At 41.5% G+C, this 19,405-nt stretch overlaps 2 protein-coding genes across 9 annotated transcripts in view; one reads left to right on the top strand and one right to left on the bottom strand.

The window, feature by feature from the left end:
- Window positions 1-1,690: 1,690 nt before the first annotated feature.
- Window positions 1,691-11,573, top strand: LOC117678983 (uncharacterized protein C4orf36 homolog). The gene is made up of 4 exons (XM_034440528.3): window positions 1,691-1,858; window positions 4,922-5,055; window positions 5,993-6,150; window positions 10,954-11,573. Exons 2-4 carry the CDS (start codon window positions 4,991-4,993, stop codon window positions 11,094-11,096), a joined length of 366 nt encoding a protein of 121 aa, XP_034296419.2. The 5' UTR covers window positions 1,691-1,858; window positions 4,922-4,990; the 3' UTR covers window positions 11,097-11,573.
- Window positions 11,574-14,556: 2,983 nt separating this feature from the next.
- The window catches only part of PTPN13 (protein tyrosine phosphatase non-receptor type 13), a 171,734-nt gene continuing 166,885 nt past the window's right edge, over window positions 14,557-19,405 (bottom strand). For all 8 annotated transcript variants that reach the window (XM_034440431.3, XM_087875106.1, XM_087875107.1 and 5 more), the window contains exons 45-47: window positions 17,471-17,686; window positions 16,447-16,509; window positions 14,557-15,423 (exon numbers count right to left, since the gene is read on the bottom strand). In XM_034440431.3, coding sequence (XP_034296322.2) covers window positions 15,343-15,423; window positions 16,447-16,509; window positions 17,471-17,686 — 360 coding nt within the window. In that variant the 3' untranslated portion in view covers window positions 14,557-15,342. The remainder of the gene's footprint in view (window positions 15,424-16,446; window positions 16,510-17,470; window positions 17,687-19,405) is intronic.

The following is a 19,405-nucleotide window of genomic DNA, read 5'->3' as shown; positions in this document are numbered from 1 at the left end:
AAATTTAAAAAGCACTGATTTAATGCAACGAACATGTTTTAATTATCCATCATTACTAAATGTTGCTGTTGAAAAAACAACGCCACTAGATGGAGTCTTGCCTTCAATTTTCGGAGAATTCTTGTTTACAACCTCAATTTAGCAACGGTAGAGCTTCACATTCCTGATTTCTGAATACTATAATTTCTTGGAGGATTGGCCTTTTAAATTATCTAGTAAATGCCCTGGAGAGAGGCTGCTAAAATGTCAGCTTTCCTTCTGAAAACTTCTGAACAGAGCAAGAAGTTCATGGAATTATAAGAGATGGGTATGGAAATAAATTTTACATTATTAAATTATTTTTTCTATAGATAAATGATAGACAGACAGACAGACAGACAGACAGAATTCTTTATTGGCCAAGTGTGATTGGACACACAAGGAATTTGTCTTTGGTGCATATGCTCTCAGTGTACATAAAAAGGCAAGATACACCCGTCAAGAATCATAAGGTACAACACTTAATGATAGTCATAGGGTACAAATAGGCAATCAAATCATACTAGGAAACAATCAATATAAATCGTAAGGATAAAGCAACAAGTTACAGTCATACAGTCGTAAGTGGAAGGAGATGGGTGATAGGAACAATGAGAAGATTAATAGTAATAGTAATGCAGACTTCGTGAATAGCTTGACAGTGTTGAGGGAATTATTTCTTCAGCAGAGGGATGGTGTTTGGGAAAAAACTGTTGTGGTGTCTAGTTGTTCTGGTGTGCAGTGCTCTATGGTGTTGTTTTGAGGGTAGGAGTTGAAACAATTTATGTCCAGGATGCGAGGGGTCTGTAAATATTTTCACAGCCCTCTTTTTGACTCGTGCAGTGTACAGGTCCTCAATGGAAGGCAGGTTGGTAGCCATTGTTTTTTCTGCAGTTCTAATTATCCTCTGAAGTCTGTGTCTGTCTTGTTGGGTTGCAGAACCAAACCAGACAGTTATGGAGGTGCAGATGACCGACTCAATAATTCCTCTGTAGAACTAACAGAAACACTGAAGGATCAGCAAATGTGTGTGTATGTTTCATTTCATGGGAATTGGGAAAGATTTTTTGACTCGCCCAACTTTTTTTCTACCGTATTCAGCATTCTCCTCATAAAAACAATTACTATTAGCTAATTAGGGCCCTCTGAATCAGTGTAAAAATTGCCTCTTAACCCATGTTGTAATTAGAATAAGGGCATAATCTGATTTAATTTTTTTTTTTTTTTTTGAGATTCTCAGTCTGTTCTCTATGGAGATCAGAATGCTTACAGAGACAAGTCTTTGTGCTTTCTGCATCCTCTGGATTTAATTTATTAAATGTATATGCCACCCTTTTCACTGCTGAAACGACTTTGGATGGCTTATGCTTTATCTTGGAACTGGCCCCAAATCTATGGCAGTAATATTAGGAGTGGGCCAGACTTTCTCTGTGGATGTTTGAGAAATATTTTGCTTAGGACAGGAAATTCCCAAAACTTTCAGCAACCTTCCTGCCCTCTAAAGTTAAGATTCTCTATGACTAAAGTGATAAAATAGAGTTTTATGAGGAAGCCTGCTTCCCCATAAAATATACTTGTGTTCAGCCAGAAATGCTAATGATGCTTTATAATACTCTTTATTACATCAGGAGCAAATGTGTGAGAAATGTCAGAGACAAATAGATATGTGCCTAGGGGCAATCATTATGGGTTAAGCAAAAAGCAATTTCCAGTGGGCTCATTTTCATTGGATTTCCGAAAGGAGAAACAAGAATTACTAATGTTTTTCCTGGAAATTTAGGAAGGCAGCCGTCGCATTATGAAAACATAAGGAACAATTGTTATCTGTACCAACTGGCAAGTAAGTGGGAGAAAAGAAAGTTATTTTTAAAAATCAAAAGAATGGTTTTTAAAGATGAATAGGATTATTATAGAAAGGATCAAATTTATTTATTTACTTATTTACTTATTTACTTATTTACTTATTTACTTACTTACTTACTTATTTATTTATTTATTTATTTATTTATTTATAAAATTTTTATAAAAAGGATCATATTTATTTATTTATTTGTTTATTTATTTATTTATTTATAAATTTTTTATACCGCCCCCTCTCCCGAAGGACTCGGGGCAGTGAACAGCCAAAATTAAAAAACATACAATATAAACATTAAAATACTATAAAAACAAAATTAAATTTATATTGGCTTCCCCCAATTTAAAACCCCTTACCCATAAAATTCCGCAATTAAAAGATTTTTAACCCAGCCCGGCTTGCTGAAATAAAAAAGTCTTCAGAGCCCGGCGGAAGGTACAGAGGTCTGGGATCAGTCGTATCTCTGGGGATAGCTGATTCCAGAGGGCGGATGCTCCCACAGAAAAGACTCTTCCCCGGGGGGTCGCCAGCTGACATTGCCTGACTGACGGCACCCTGAGGAGGCCCTCTCTGTGGGAGCGTATTGGCCGGTGGGAGGTTATCAGTGGCAGAAGGTGGTCTCATAAATAACCGGGCCCTAAGCCATGGAGCGCTTTGAAGATGAGAACCAATACTTTGAAGCGCACCCGGAAGACCACTGGAAGCCAATGCAGCTCACGCAGGAGAGGTGTCACATGGGAGCGCCATGTTGCCCCCATAAGTACCCGCGTGGCTGCATTCTGCACCAGTTGGAGCCTCCGAGTGCTCCTCAATGGGAGCCCCATGTAGAGAGTGTTGCAGTAGTCCAGGCGGGAAGTGATGAGGGCATGAGTGACCGTGCATAGGGAGTCCCGATCCAGAAAGGGGCGCAACTGGCGTATCAGGCAAACCTGATAGAAAGCCCCCCTGGCCACGGCCGTCATATGCTCTTCTAAAGACAGCCGTGCATCCAGGAGGACACCCAAGTTACGTGCCCTCTCCGTGGGGGCCAATGTCTCGCCCCCCCAATAGCCACTCAGTCTTGGAGGGGTTGAGTCGGAGCCTGTTCCTCCCCATCCAGGGAAGATTTGTGTGGGCAATGCATGGCTTTGTAGCCTGGATTTATAACTGGTATTAAGGCAACAATCCTAAATTTATTCTTCAGCAGTAATTTCACACTGACTGTTCAAAGCTACCTTCTTCAGAAGGCAACTGGACTTTTTTGGTTTTTTTCCTTGAAGATGTTTCACTTCTCATCCAAGAAATACCTTCTTTGGAAGCTTCTTGGATGCTTCTGGATCGGGAACTGAAGAAGTTTCTTGGGTGAGAAGCAAAATGTCTTCAAGGAAAAACCAAGGAAGTCCAGTTGCCTTATAGAATAGAATAGAATAGAATAGAATAGAATAGAATAGAATAGAATAGAATAGAATAGAATAGAATAGAATAGAATAGAATAGAATAGAAAAACAGAGTTGGAAGGGACCTTGGAGGTCTTCTAGTCCAACCGCCTGCTTAGGCAGGAAACCCTACACCACTTCAGAGAAATGGTTATCCAAAATCTTCTTAAAAACTTCCAGTGTTGGAGCATTCGCAATTTCTGGAGGCAAGTTGTTCCACTGATTAATTGTTCTAACTGCCAGGAAATTTCTCCTTAGTTCTAAGTTGCTTCTCTCCTTGATTAGTTTCCACCCATTGCTTCTTGTACTACCCTCAGGTGCCTTGGAGAATAGCTTGACTCCCTCTTCTTTGTGGCAGCCCCTGAGACATTGGAACACTGCTATCATGTCTCCCCTAGTCCTTCTTTTCATCAAACTAGACATACCCAGTTCCTGCATCCGTCCTTCATATGTTTTAGCCTCCAGTCCCCTAATCCTCTTTGTTGCTCTTCTCTGCACTCTTTCTAGAGTCTCAACATCTTTTTTACATCGTGGCGACCAACATTGGATGCAATATTCCAAGTGTAGCCTTATCAAGGCATTATAAAGTGGTATTAACACTGCACATGATTTTGATTCTGTCCCTCTGTTTATGCAGCCTAGAATTTAGTTGGCTTTTTTGGTAGCTGCTGCACACTGCTGGCTCATATTTAAATGGTTGTTCACTAGGACTCCAAGATCCCTCTCACAGTTACTACTATTGAGCAAGGTACCACATATACTGTACCTGTGCATTTTGTTTTTCTTGCCTACATGTAGAACCTTACTTTTTTCACCACTGAATTTCATTTTGTTAGATAGCGCCCAATGTTCCAATCTGTCAAGATCCTTCTGTATCTTGAGCTTAACTTCTGGAGTGTTGGCTATTCCTGCCAGCTGGGTGTCATCTGCAAATTTGATGAGTTCCCCATCTATCCCTTCGTCCAAGTCATTGACGAAGTGAAGAAGCATCTTTGGGACAACCATGACCTGGATGACTGAGACTTTCCATAGACATCCACACTCGCTGCATATGTTTATGGATAAATATACTTGCAGGATCACCTTCTACCAGCCTCCCATCGCCCAGTGCACTCACATAGGGCTGCCCTCCTCCGGGTGCCGTCGGCCAGACAATGTTGGCTGACGGTGCCCAGGATGAGGACGTTCTCTGTGGCTACACCGACCCTCTGGAACGAGTTACCCACTGGGCTCCAGACGGCCCCTGATCTCCGTTCCTTCGACAAAGACCTGAAGACATGCCTTTTTAATCAAATTGTCTGATTCCGTTTTGGGAGTTTTAATTAATTGTGGGATTTTAATTGAATCTTTTAATCTTATTTATTATTGCTGTTTTATTGTGATTTTATTCTTGTGAGCTGCCCCGAGTCCTTCGGGAGAAGGGCGGCATATAAATTTTAATAAATAAATATATATATGCAGGACTTCTATGGGACACCTATGGAATTGCTATCTCTTGGCCAACTGCTTATTAAAATCCAAATATAATCTTGCATTTTATAATCATTCCAAATCTTCTTCTTGGATGAAGGCATTTAGAACATGGTGCTAAAATCTAGGACTAAACATTCCATGTACTTTCCATGTCCAGGTGAAGACAACAACAGGCTACCCAACTACTTCTGATTTGTGTGTGCAAAGACACTCCCATTTGTCTGCAATGGAATATGACTTACACAGGACAAAGAAAGTCACATCCGTTTTGAAAGCCAGCCCTTACACAGTGTACGTATTTCTTACTATGTTTTAGAAATATAATGGAGGTGGCACAGAGGTGGGATTCACTCACCTTCCCTACTGATTCGCAAACGTTAGCGCGTGTGTGAGTGTGTGAGCATGCTCGCTTCACTTGCACACGCCTCCTCTGTGCATGAGCACGGGCTAGAAGTGATTTCTTGCTCTTGTACCAGAAGACATTTCTCCTTAGTTCTAGGTTGCTTCTCTCCTTGATTCATTTCCATCCACTGCTTCTTGTCCTGCCTTCAGGTGCTTTGGAGAATAGCTTGACCCCCTTTTCTTTGGGGCAGGCTCTTAATGAGGGAATGAGGGCGTGGACCAGTGGTGGGTTCCTCCTGGTTCCACCGAGCCGGTAGCGGTGATGATATGACGTCACTGAACTGGTTCTCTTGTTCGGGAGCTGCCCGCCACCGCATTATTCTTACCTTTTATTTGGCCCCACCCCCAATCTATTCGCTCCCGAGCCCCAGCTGATCGGCTAGAAGGAAAAAAACTGTTTAAACTCTTGCCGTGGGGCTTCAAAGGGCCGCCCGACAGCTGATCAGTGTTAAAAGGCAGTGTGGTGGTAGACCAGTGCGCTCGAAAAACAAATGGGTAGACCGGAGCCTCCAAAAACAAATGGGTAGACCGGTACAGCTCTGCAAGCAGTTAAAAGCCTGGTAGACCAGTACCTCTGCTAAATCCTAAAGAATTGTCACATGACCATCAAACCACGCCCACAAAATAAGCCACGCCCACAGAACCCGTAGTAAAAAATTTTAGAACCCACCCCTGGCGTTGACTCTTATCCATTAACTTTATTTCATGCCTAGTAACCGATACCCATTTGATGAAGACCTATTCCCGTGTTTTTTTGCATATTTCTTGGGTGCTTGGACAAAACGTTTTGCAAAGTTATTACTAACTATGGCCATTAACCTTGCAGGCATGATCGCGTTGAATTTGCTGAGCTTACGAAACGTTTCTCAAAAGATTTTAAGGAAAAAATAACCAACCCTCTTCATTTTGAAATCTGCTGGGGCTCTCCGTTCAAGCTGCGGCATGTGACAACTCTTTTGAAAGTCCAAATCCCTTCTCTACAATGTAAGCTGATGTATTTAGTGGAGGCAGGGGTGGGCTGCTGGGGGTTCTCAGGGGTTCGGGACAGGGGTAGGTTCTAAATTTTTTTACTACCGGTTCTGCGGGCGTGGCTTATTTTGTAGGTGTGGCTTGGAGGTCATGTGACTAGGTGGGCGTGGCTAGCTGGTCAGAGTCATTTCTGGAAGGTCCTCGCACTTACGACCAGTCCTCACACTTACGACCCGACTCATTTGTTTGCTTTTAACGCTGATCAGCTGTAGGACGGCCCTTTGAAGCCCCCCCGGCAAGAGTTTAAACAGTTTTTTTCCCTCTAGTCATCAGCTGGGACTCAGGAGGAAGCAATAGATTGGGGGGGCCCAAATAAAAGGTAAGAATAACGTGGGTGGGTGGGGGGGTGGGAGGGCAGGGGGGGGAGAACTGGTTTGGTGATGTTATATCGTCACCGCTACCAGCTCGGCCGAACCGGACCAAACCGGGAGGAACCCACCACTGGTTCAGGAGAACCTCTAGCTAAGATTCTGTGCAGTTCGGAGAACCCTCAAATCCCACTCCTAGTTGGCCCCTCCCACCCCTCCCCTCCTCTCCCCAGAGTCCCCATGCGGCCCATTTTGGAGGCAGGTAAGTGCAGGGCATGCGTGGAGGCTCGGGGAGGGCAAAAAACAGGTCTACCAGAAGTTCGGGAAGGCTGGCCCGTTTCCGGCCTCCAGAGCCTGAGGAGGCCATTTTCGCCCTCCCGGAGTCTCGAGAAAAGCCCCCGGAGCCCAGGGAGAGCAAAAATGCCCCCTCCCCGGCTGTGGTGCAGGAGGCCAACTAGGCCACACCCACCATGGCCACGCCCACCCAGCAACCGGGCAGAGAACCCCTTGCTAAAATTTTTGAAGCCCAACCCTGAGTGGAGGTGGGTGATGGGTTACAGACTCCAAGAAGGCAATAGAATTGATATACAGAGGCAGGATACTGCTCAGCAACCATGGTAGGGAACCAACTGTGAGAAAGCCTCAATGGCTTGAAGGTGTCTCAAAAACATCATAATGATATGACAGAAAGCAAATGTTAGATGAGCCGTGAAGGTCCTGGAAAGATGGAGCGCTCATGTTCTTTTATTTATCTCAGGGTGACTCTAGGCAGTGTACAGTTAAACGCATAAAAACATAAAAGGTACAATACCTCAATATAAGGAGCCAGGTAAAAACAAGGATAAAATTAAGTTAAAAATCAAAAGGGGGAGTGAGTTACAAGACACTCACCACCTCCAGGGTTGCATGCTCCATGTGAAGTGGCAGAGCCAGGTCTCCTGATTTTTTGAAAGTTTAGGGGAATGGGGGGGGCACCTCACCTCTGGGGGGGGGATAGTCCTAGATAGGGGCGACAGTAGAGAAGGCTCTCTTCCTGGACCCTAACATACCTTCTCTTCCTGATTGGGTGCGGTGGGCGGATGTGATGGGAATAAGATGGTTCCTCAGGTGAGGAAAAATCATGTTCTAGATGTCCCAAAGATGCTTTTTCAAGAGGCAACTGGACTTCCTTGTTTTCCTTTGAAGACGTTTCGCTTCTCGTCGAAGAAGCTTCTTCACTTCTAACCGGATGGTGGGGAATGGAAGGATTGATATTCCTTGCAGACAGCTGGTCATTTGCTTTCTTTTCGAGCAGGGCTGTCAAACTCCAGGCCCGTGGGCCGGATGCATCATACGCTGGCCATGCCCACGCCCAATTTAGCGAAGGGGGAAAAAAAGTCCCGATATGTCAGGTGACGCAGAGGTGGGTTTGAGCAGGTTCTGATCAGTTCTGGAGAACCGGTAGCGGAAATTTTGAGTAGTTCGAAGAACCTGACTGGCCCCGCCCCCATCTATTCTCTGCCTCCCAAGTCCCAGCTGATTGGGAGGAAATGGGGATTTTGCAGTATCCTTCCACTGCTGCGCCCATCAAGTCACGCCCACCAAGCCATGCCATGCCACGCCCACAAGCCATGCCCACAGAACTAGTAGTAAAAATTTTAAAAACCCACCACTGACGTGACTCCGCCGTGACAATGTGAGTTGGACACCTCTGTTTTAGAGAGGCCACTTGGAGGTTTATCTGAGTCCTCAGGGTCACCTGAGGAGTGCAAATATGTGAGGAGCCTTTTTGGCTGCAAGATGCTTTCTGCCCTATGTCCTTTCATCCTGCAGCCAAGAAGGCTTCACACACATTTGCACTCCTCAGGTGACCCTTTGGACACAGATAAACCTCCAAGTGGCCTCAACGACTCTCTAAAAAGGATGCAAATGACCAGCTTGTCTGCAAGGAGTATAAATCTTTCCATTCCCCACTATCCAGTCAAAGCCGAAGAAGCTTCTTGGATGAGAAGTGCAAATCTTCAAAGAAAGCCTTGGTAGTACAGTGGTCTAAAGCACCCTGTTATTAAGACCAGCTGCCTGCAATTACTGCAGGTTCGAATCTCGCCAGGCTCAAGGTTGACTCAGCCTTCCATCCTTTCTAAGGTAGGCAAATTGAGGACCCAGTTTGTGGGGGCAATAAGCTGACTTTGTATAAATATACAAAAGGATGAAGGCTATTGCTTAGCGCATTGTAAGCCGCCCTGAGTCTCCGGAGAAGGCGGCATATAAATCAAATTAAAAAAAAAAAAACAAGACAACCAAGTTGCCCCCTGAAAAAGCATCTTTGGGACAACCATGATCTGGATCAGGGGTCAGCAATCTGCGGCTCTGGAGCCGCATGTGGCTCTTTCATCCCTCTGCTGCAACTCCCCGTCACTCAAAGTAGGCGTCACAACTGCCAATGTGCGACACCTGCCAGCATGTGATTTATTGAGCTTTTCGACCCCCAGTAGGCCAACCATGGATAAATCCAAGAAAAGAAAAGTTTCTGAAGAAAACAGAATGTTTAATTCAACCACATATGCTAGTTTTGTGGCCACTCAAGAAATAGTCAGGCACGGGAAGGGTTTGTGGCTCCCGGTGTTTTTTTTTCTATGGGAAAGAGGTCCAAATGGCTTTTTGAGTGTTTAAGGTTGCCGATCTCTGACCTGGATGAATGAGAATCTCCATAGCATTTTTTAGATATTGATCTTGTTGTGCTGCTATCAAGAATAGGTTTCTGTTTGATAAAAAGGGAAGATATTTGGCAGAAGAGTGCTGGGGCTGCAGAAAGGCGACTTAGGGGTCATTTGGGGCCTTAAGGTTACAGACCACCCACATCAACGATCTATCTTCAATAAGAAGAGACCTACCTGCGTTCCACAGTTTAAGGTCTAAAGGCTGATTGCAAGTTCAGACTTTTGGCAAAAAGATTTGTATGATATCTTGCAGCCTGGTAGGCAGACAGGGGCATGAAGAAAGCAAGTGAAGATAATAAGCTTCTCTCACTCAGGATTAATTAATTCAATTTAGCCACCACCCAAATACAGACTGCCTCTGGGTGATTCACAATAAAAACAAACAAGATAGAAGGTAAGTTTAAGATAAATAGACTTACACAAAGAGAAATAATAAAGAACAAGACGATGACTCTGGCACGTTTTTTGTCATTCCATTGATTGAAGCGGTTATATAATGCTCAAAAAAAATAAAGGGAACACAAGAGATCTGAATGAATGAAATAGCCTTATTAAATACTTTGTTCTTTACATACAGTAGTTTATACACTGCTCAAACAACTAAAGGGAACACAAAACTACTGTATGTAACGAACAAAGTATTTAATAAGGCTATTTCATTCATTCAGATCTCGGATGTCTTCTGCATGTGTTCCCTTTATTTTTTTGAGCAGTGTATCTTAAGTGATGAGAAGGGTTGAGTTAAAATTTTGCCTTTTTTTCAATTGGTTAGAATAGAATAGAATAGAATAGAATAGAATAGAATAGAATAGAATAGAATAGAATAGAATAGAATAGAATAGAATAGAATTTTTATTGGCCAGGTGTGATTGGACACACAAGGAATTTGTCTTGGTGCATATGCTCTCAGTGTACATAAAAGAAAAGATATGTTCATCAAGAATCATAAAGTATGACACTTAATGATAGTCATAGGATACAAATAAGCAATCATTGGAAATTAAATTAAATTAAATTAGGAAACAATATCAATATAAATCGTAAGGATACCAGCAACAAGGTTACAGTCATACAGTCATAAGTGGAAGGAGATGGGTGATGGGAACGATGAGAAGATTAATAGTAGTGCAAACTTAGTAAATAGTTTGACAGTGTTGAGGGAATTATTTGTTTAGCAGAGTGATGGCATGGGGGAAAAAACTGCTTGTGTCTAGTTGTTCTGGTGTGCAGTGCTCTATAGCATCGTTTTGAGGGTAGAAGTTGAAACAGATTATGTCCAGGATGCGAGGGGTCTGTTAATATTTTCACAGCCCTCTGTGAAAATATACCTAAGTACGAAATAGGTACTTCCTATTTTAATGTTTTTAAAACAGTGTTTTTAAAACTGGGCAATTTTAAGAAATGTGGACATCCCAGAATTCATGCTAGCTGGGAGAATTCTGGGAATTTAAGTCCACTTCTTTTAAAATTGCCATGTTTGGAAAACACTGGCTTAGATGCACAGTATAATCTTAATGGTTTAGCTTTCCAGCTAAATTGAGTTTTTAATTCTAAACAGAGTTCAGAGTTTTCAACTTAATTAGTGACTGCCTGCTTGGTCAACTTTTGAGAGGGGTAGACAATAGAATAGATCCTTAATTCACCATTAGAAAAAAAAAAAAAAAGGTAGCTCCTAAAACTTCGGGGGATGATAAATCTCTGAGCTGACTAATTATGCTTTGATTTATCTTTTGCACTTTTCTGCATTGCAGCATTAGAGACCGAAAGGATTTTGGAACGCCAGAGACTTGAGAAATCTGAACTCCAACGCAAAGTTTCATGGGGTGGAAAGGCTGAACTAAAACGCAAGATCTTTTTGGAGAGAAGACCACTGCCCCCTAGTGGTTCTGACTAGAACTTGTTTACCTCTGTATATGTATTTGTGGTGTATTTCTCTGAGTAACTGTGGTCCAGCTGGTGATTGAATCAACATAATAGCAGAATGAACACCAGCAGGCTAGCAAAATGATTTTCTGCAACTATAAGACGATCGCATGTATCTACTAACATCATGTTACATTACAAAAGAAAGAAAACAGGCCATTAATTCCTAAAGGTTCTCTATAGGACAGGGCTGTCAAACTTGCGGCCGACGGGCAGAATGCGCCATGTGCTGGCCGTGCCCCTGCCCGGTTTAGCGAAGGGGGAAAAAAGTCCCGATACGTCACACCGCTTTGGTGACGCGAGTTTGACACCCCTGCTATAGGAGGAAGGCATGAGAAGTTGGTTTCTGGTTCATCCGCAATTCTTGAGATCCCAAGCTGCTTCTGCCACATCCAAGAAGTAAATGAGAAGCTTTAATTGAATTTCAATTAAACTCTGTTTAGCAATATTCCCCGATTCCTAAAAATGCAGTTTAACTATGATTTGTGAAAACAAGCTAAAAGCACAGACCATGACTTGAAATTGACTCATTTCATCAAACCAGGATGAATAGCAAACTTTTATCCAGCATCAGACAACATGAATATAATCAGGATATTTAGTCATGTTTGTTGCATAAATTATGGTGGCCTCATTCAAAATGTTAAGCCATGATGGATGAGCCCATACATTTATTTATTGCGATGTTTCTCAATGTTGGCCATTTGAAAGTGGGTGGGCATTAGAATGCACAAAAATGCCTTGGCGATTGTAAAGATATTCTGGTTAATTTAATAGAATTTAGATGTGCTTGGTAAGTAACTACATAAATATAACTTTTTTAACATTGTTTGTTTCATCGGTCCCTACATCTTCAAGTGGCCAAGGTTGAAAAACACTCATTTATTGTATTGATTGTCCATACTATACAATATTGTATTGTTGTGTTTACAGTACGACAAATATTTAAAATAAATCATTTATTGTGGGAACAAACTACAAAATTCTAAAACTATGAATGTTATAAAATCACTCCAAGTGGATGTCTTATCATTCACCACAGATCTCTTGGAATAAATAATTCAGTTTTTAAGTATTTTAGAACGCCAGAAAACATTCTGCTTCTACAAAAGCAGATGATTTGCATTAAGGCTCAGTACCCTGTAAGAATAACAACAAAAAAAGTTCTGATTTAAATTGATTAACTTAAAAGCAGAAGCAAAAGCTTTTGGACTCTGCTTCTGGCTAAAATGAAACAAATGAGATTGGAGAATGTAAAAACGCAAGGCCCTTTTAATTGAATATATGTACTGAATATATTTTAAAACAATACTCTATTCTCTTGTTAATTAAGGAGCATCTGCTTTTGAACCAAGTATATTCTTGTCTCTTATTGCTAGAAACACACAGACACAGACACAGACACAAAGAGAGGGAGAGAATCATGTTAATCTATAAGAATAAACTATATAAAATCCAGTTTGACTGGTAGCTTGGTTGATAAGGTTTTCCTCTGCTGTGGATGTACACTTTTCTGAAAATGAAGATAGGACTGATGGAAATTTGTTTAGCTCTGAAGATGACATATTCTAATTATAACAAGGAATCTTTGGATACTTAAAAGACCTAACAAATTTATTGTTGCACTCATGCTGATCCGCAGCCTCCAAGCTTTGCAGTAATAAATCTATTTGCCTTGCTTTGTGCTATTTTTCTTTCGAAAGGCTAGCATGTTCCCTCTGGATATGGAATATTTGTTTCATTTGTAAGCAACCAATAAAAAAAAAATCCCAACCAAAACATAATATAATCCCAGACCCTAAGATCTGCATTGCTGCTTGTAATTTACTGTGTCTAATGTCATGTATGAAATAATATAAGGACCAAGAATTTGTCAGATTAAGGCCAGCTCTGCTGATATGGTCATGTCCTGAGAACAGTACCTTCCATTGTTGCCAAGACTACCTACCAACTAGAAGTCAACGGCTGGCGACCTCGCGGGTGCTGTTGTGGTCCACCAGCAGCCTGTGGAGCTGGCAGCGGAGTCGGACAGTGAGGAGGCTGAGAAGGAACATGGGCCAGTCCTTGAGGCTGGGGAAGGCCTGGATGAGGGCTCTGCGTCGGAGGCACAGATGGGGCCAAGGCCATCTGGGAGTGATGTGCGGACTCCGGAGCCTCCAGAGGCTGACAGTAGAGAGGCAAAGGAACAGGATGACCCTGTTCCTAGTGCACGCATGAGAAGAGCTGCCAGAAGGCAAGAGCAGCTAAAGCAAAAAGGACAACTCAGGGGTAAGGCCAAGTTTCTTGTCTTGCTACATTTATTTCTTGTCGGCGTCTCCTGCTTCTGAACTTTTGCCAAGAAAAGCCTTTGGCAGGTTGCCAAAGTAGACCAAGGTTGGTGATAAGGCCGAAGGACTGTGTTATGAAGAATTTGTTTTGAATTAATTTGGGCTACGGTGAGAATGAGCTAATTCTCAGCTGTTCTAATAAAATCTATTTGTTTAGAACTGATTGCGTCTCTATCATACCTACTTGGGCCTAGGTCACAACAGGTGCCCAAAACAGAGATGGCAAGACACTATCAACAAAGATATGTAAGGTGTGGGCCTGCACCCTGGAGATACAGCAGACTGTGCAAAGTGGCACTCAATGATCCGAAAAGCTGATCCTGCACTTACGGGAATACACTAGGAAAAAGAAGAACTTGTCAGATTAAGACTTCTATTTCTATTAAGATCAGCTGGAGAAAATTTGTTTATAGTCCACAAGATGTTCTGCTCATGGCATAGTGGCATCACCCATATTACGAATATCTGTTCCAAGAAACTTGAGCTAGCTCCACTTAGTTCTTTTGGACATCAACTAAATACCTTTTTGTACCTTATTTTGGACCCATAGCATTCTTAAGTACCCCGTTTCCCCTAAAATAAGACATCCCCTGATAATAAACCCAATCCGGCTTTTGAGCGCATGCAGTAAAATAAGCCCTCCCCCAAAATATTTAAACGCATGTGCAACTGGTCCCTGCCGTTTCCTCTGGTTTCCTCCATGCACCCCAAAATAATAAGACCTCCCTGAAAATAAGGCCAAGCGCTTATTTCGGGGTTCAAAAAAATATAAGACAGGGTCTTATTTTTGGGGAAACACGGTAATAGAAATGGTGGATAACTGAACATCCCTCCTTTATGTTTGTGTGCATAGGAAAAAAAAGTTAGCAGACTGCAGCCAATTACTAGTGGTATTTCAAGAGCTATAAATCACATAGCAAGCAGTGTAAAAAATGAGGGGGGATAATTGATTCCATGGCAATGTCCACGTTTTATAGAATTCAGATACTTTGAAAATAAGTATGGAAGTGATTTCAACTGAAATTTTCTTGAAAAGGCTAGAAGTCACTTGAAACTGAAAAACAAGCAGATCTAATGGACACAAAATAGAGTTATTACATGACATATTTTAAAAAGTGACTTTTTATTTACACCGGGGAAATGCTTCAGCAGTTAGAAGTTTAGATATTTGATAATTCACCTTTTTTTTTTTGTAAAAGTATATAAATATATACACAAGCCTTGATATAAACATTGTAACATGTGATACAGTAAATATTTGCTATTTTCCCATACACGAATAAGTAAAGCTTAAATACTGATTTCAAGTATTTTCTATAGAAATCTCTACAATATTACAATTGTTGGAAAAAAGACAGCTCTGTTATAAACACACTTGAAAAATAGCCAGATAAAAATGTACTGTCAGAAAATCCATCAGGATAAAATACTGTTTTATTCCCCTCCCCAAAAATAGCTTCCACATTATATAAGTAACTGGAAAATAATCTGCAAGAAGCATGAGTATATGTTAAAAAATGTTTTTAACATGTCAATTACTTTCAATGATTTGAAAAAGCTGCAAAAATGCAGCACAATTAAATATAAATGTATATAAATGATGCTTAAGTGCCCACACCTATACAAAGGAAGGAGCATTCCTAGGGGTACCTGATGCTTAATTGAGACTGGAACTGGAATAATGTTGGCAAAAGCTGCTTATAGTCCACTCGCAAAGAATCTTGGGAACTGCAGTTTGAAGAAAGTGTGTGCAAGCATTTGTCAATCACAATTCTTTTTTTCTTTCGTTGATCTACATCTTTCATGGAAATGGTACAAATGTTAAACCAGCTTCAATCTTTAATGTGAATACATCCAAAGTATCCAAGGGCATATTTTTGGCACAATATTTCAGCTGTTTCTTTGCTGTTCTTCTGCTTGAAGACGTCTTAGGACGTACAAGATAACTTGATAGCAGAAAATGTATTGGTCCTGTAAAAGGAAGGAATTATTGCATATTCTCACAGAATACCAATGCCAAACAGAGACACGTTTTGGCTGTGACCGAGAAAATTCTGCTTAACGGATTCCCACCCTTCCTTACACAACATTCTTCACCCTCAGCAAAAGATGGATTGCATCTTTTGGATGTGTTTCATGGGAGGTTGCAAAATGTATGGGTAGCCAATATATAAAATCTCTTGGCTGCAATAGTGCAAGGCATTTCTCACTTCAGTTTCTAATCTCACAAAACTGTATAGTCCCAGGAACATTCTAAAAAAAAAAAAAAAAGTCACAGGGAAGGAAGTGTGAGAAATTTGCATGGGTGAAAGTTCCTTTCCATCACTTAATTTTTATCTTCCGAATTTCAGCCTTTCCTTCCGGAGGGAGTTGAATATAAACATTTATTTATTTAATATATCGTATTTAGAAACCACCCATCTTCCTTATGGAACGAGTCTGGGTGGTTTCCAAATATGATATATAAATAATTATTTTAAAATTATGCAGAATATTTCAAAACAAGAGCTTTGCAAAGCAGGTTAGTGCAAAGCAGGTTAAAGCAGCTACATCTTCTGTAATGCAGACATAGCGGCTTTGAAAAGCTGAGACAGAATCAACCATATTTTGCACAGCTGTTTCTTAGTCCTTCCCTCGTCTCATTGTTACTCATTTTACAACGTAATATGAAGACATTTATTTCCTGACCTCTTTTTTTTAACTCAGCATTTTATAGATCTCGGAACTACAGTTTGGTTTTATGTTGGTTTATCTTCTTACTGCCCTCACTTTGTAAAGTCTTATTCCATGGTTTTATTCTTTTATTCTTATTTTCCATGATTATAAAACTATCCAGAGAGTCTCAGCTATTAAGAAATAAAGAAATCCAATAAAATAAATACACTTTCCATTTTCTCCTTTGCTTTCATTTTCTCAGGACTCTTGTTGGGGCATGTTAAGAAACTAGAAAACCTGAGAAGCAGGACCATGTGTTGCAATTCAGGATAAACATACCTCAGTTTGTATCATGCCATGCCTTTGTAAACGCATCAGCCGCACCACTTCGGAGATATCAAACTATGAAGAAGAAGAAGAAAAAAAAGACACCCAATCTAAATTGCACGTTGTGAAATTTTTATGGAATTCATCCCTCCCAAAGTTTAGAACTGATGCTCAGCACCAAATAGGACTCTTGGCCTTCACAAAGCAGAGGACATCCCAATAGATGCAAGATATCTCGGTTGAAAGAATTTTGTCTGCATTTGGTGCCATCTTCTGATGGTTCATGATGAAGCTATGAATAACTTTTAAAATTTGCATTCTGATTTGCATATTACTCCAACGTTGGGACGCAGTGGCTTAGTGGCTAAGACGCTGAGCTTGTCGATCGAAAGGTCGGCAGTTCAGCAGTTCGAATCCCTAGTGCTGCGTAACGGGGTGAGCTCCCGTTACTTGTCCCAGTTTCTGCCAACCTAGAAGTTCGAAAGCACATAAGAAATGCAAGTAGAAAAATAGGGACCACCTTTGGTGGGAAGGTAACAGCATTCCGTGCACCTTTGGCATTTAGTCATGCCGGCCACATGACCACGGAGACGTCTTCAGACAGCGCTGGCTCTTCGGCTTTGAAACGGAGGTGAGCATTGCCCCCTAGAGTCGGGAACGACTAGCACATATGTATGAGGGGAACCTTTACCTTTTACCAACGTTGGGACAAGGCATCTGACTCAGAAGACAAGGAGCTTATATTAATAAAATCCAAAAACTTCTGAAACATTTCTCATGGGTAATATATTAAAATTGTACTGTGCAGCCAATGGAGATTTTAAAAACAGACTAAAGGGTGATGAGCCAGATGTATATCAATAAACTAATTCAATATCCATTGTTAAGAATAATTAAGATACACTTCCCCAATCTAGAATTCTTCAAATGAGTTTGGATAACCAGAATTACCATATAGCAGATGGCCACCTAAAATTTCGTGAATTATAATCTCAAATTTGAAGGATTGGAGGACGTTTCATGTAGGTTTACTCACCTCGAGGTCTTGGCTGATTAAACCCAGGACTACGTCAAGGCAAATAAGTGTCCCTGATCGCCCAATGCCTGCACTGCAGTGAGTAATGATGGGTCCTGATTTGTGGATGTGCCTCATGTAGGAGATGAAAGTTATCAAATCATCTGGTTGAGATGGTGTGTCATGATCTGGCCAAGCAGTAAAGTTTAAATGGGAAATATGCCGGATTTCACCTGTCTGTAGATTTGAAATTCAAACAAGAACATATACAGAGAAATTAAGACCATCAAGTATCCTGAAGAGAACAAATCTCACAACAAGGACTAAGAGTCCTATCTAACTTTTTTTTTTAAAAAAAAATCCAATCCATAGCCGAGTTCTCTTTCCTTCATTACAGTTTCTTTCAACTTAGCATCTTCCAGATGTTGCTGTGGCCCGCCAGCGGCCTGCGCGGATTGTTGCTGATCCCGACGATGAAGAGGCTGGTGTGGTGTCGCGCCAGCAGCCTGTGCAGCTGGCGCTCGAGTCGGACCGCGAGGAGGCTGAAGAAGATGTGGTGCCAGAGGCAGAGATTCAGCCAGGGCCTTCAGAACCTCCAGAGGCTCCTTCAAGTGAAGAGGATGAAGTGGAGGAGCCTCTTCTCAATGCATGAGCACGCAGAGCTGCCAAAAGGCAGGAGTGGTTACTCAGGAGGAGGTCTCCTCTAGAGTAAGGCTTGGGGCTAATTGGCCACTCCCTTAGCCTATTTAAGTTTGCACACAGCTTGTAAACGTTGCAGGAAACAACGTTCGTTCGTTCGCTGATCATTGAGTTTGGATTTTCTCTGCAAACCTGGCTTCTGGGCTAATTGCCAACTCTTGTAAGACTTTAATTAATCTGTGGAATTTCTGGCAGGTTGTTAAGGATGTTTTATTAACAGCCTGCATTTGCAAAAGACTGTGTTTGTAGTAAACCGAGTTGTTCGGAATTTTGTGTGTCCTACATTCCTTGGGATCCGTAGCTGGGGCAGAACAGATGTATGATGACTCAGCTCCCCAACTTCTCAGCTACCTTCAGCCTAGAATGGTTCTAGATCACTCCTATGTTGAACCATGGGAAATTTAACATGGTGGATATTAGCCAGAGGGCCCTGAGTTCCAACAATGGGGAAAGAATACCATGAGTAAAGCAGAAATGTCTAGCAGTTATTAAAGATTAATGGTAGGTTTAGCAAATGGAATCTCAAGAGTGGGAGACTACAAGCATTGTAATAATGGTAGTCCTCGATTTACGACCACAACTGGAAGTGGAATTTCCATCCTAAGTCATTGCAATCATAAGTTAAGTTGGAGCCAATTTCACAATCATTTTTATGAGGAACATTAAATGAATCACACAGTCATTAAGTAAATCATGCGGTCATTAAACAAATCCAGCTTTCCCAATGGGTGTTTTTTGGCCAGAAATCAGCAAAAAGTCACATGAGAATCAGGATTTCCAACTCATAATAAACGTGGAGCAGCTGCCAAGCACCCAAGTTGTGAGCATGTGACCTTGGGAGTGGCGCAATGGTCGTAAGTGTGAGTACAGTCATAAGTCACTTTTTCTGAGGCCGCCTTAACTTTGAACCAGGGGTGAAATGTAAAATGTGTTACTACCGGTTCTGTAGGCATGGCTTGGTGGGGTGTGTGTAATGTGACTGGGTGGGCGTGGCCAACTTTTTTTTTAAAAACCTTTCAAAGCATTTTTTCTAATGCTTTGAAAAGCCTCTGCCGATCTGGCAACTCAGCTGGGATCGTCAGAGACTTTTCAAAGCATTTTTTTTTACCACCTCTTCGGCCAAGAAGTTGCAGAAAAAAATGCTCTGAAAAGCCTCTGAGGATCCCAGCTGAGCCGCGCGATCATCAGAGGCTGCTTTTCTTTTTTTTACTTTTAAAAGCATTTTTTCGTCGGAAGAGGTTGTAGAAAAAATGCTTT

This window comes from Pantherophis guttatus, chromosome 8 (assembly GCF_059756535.1).
Source record: "Pantherophis guttatus breed Tessera chromosome 8, ASM5975653v1, whole genome shotgun sequence".
NCBI classification, from domain to species: Eukaryota; Metazoa; Chordata; class Lepidosauria; order Squamata; family Colubridae; genus Pantherophis; species Pantherophis guttatus.
The sequence above is the reverse complement of the archived record's forward strand: the minus strand, read 5'-3'. Positions and strand labels throughout refer to the sequence as shown.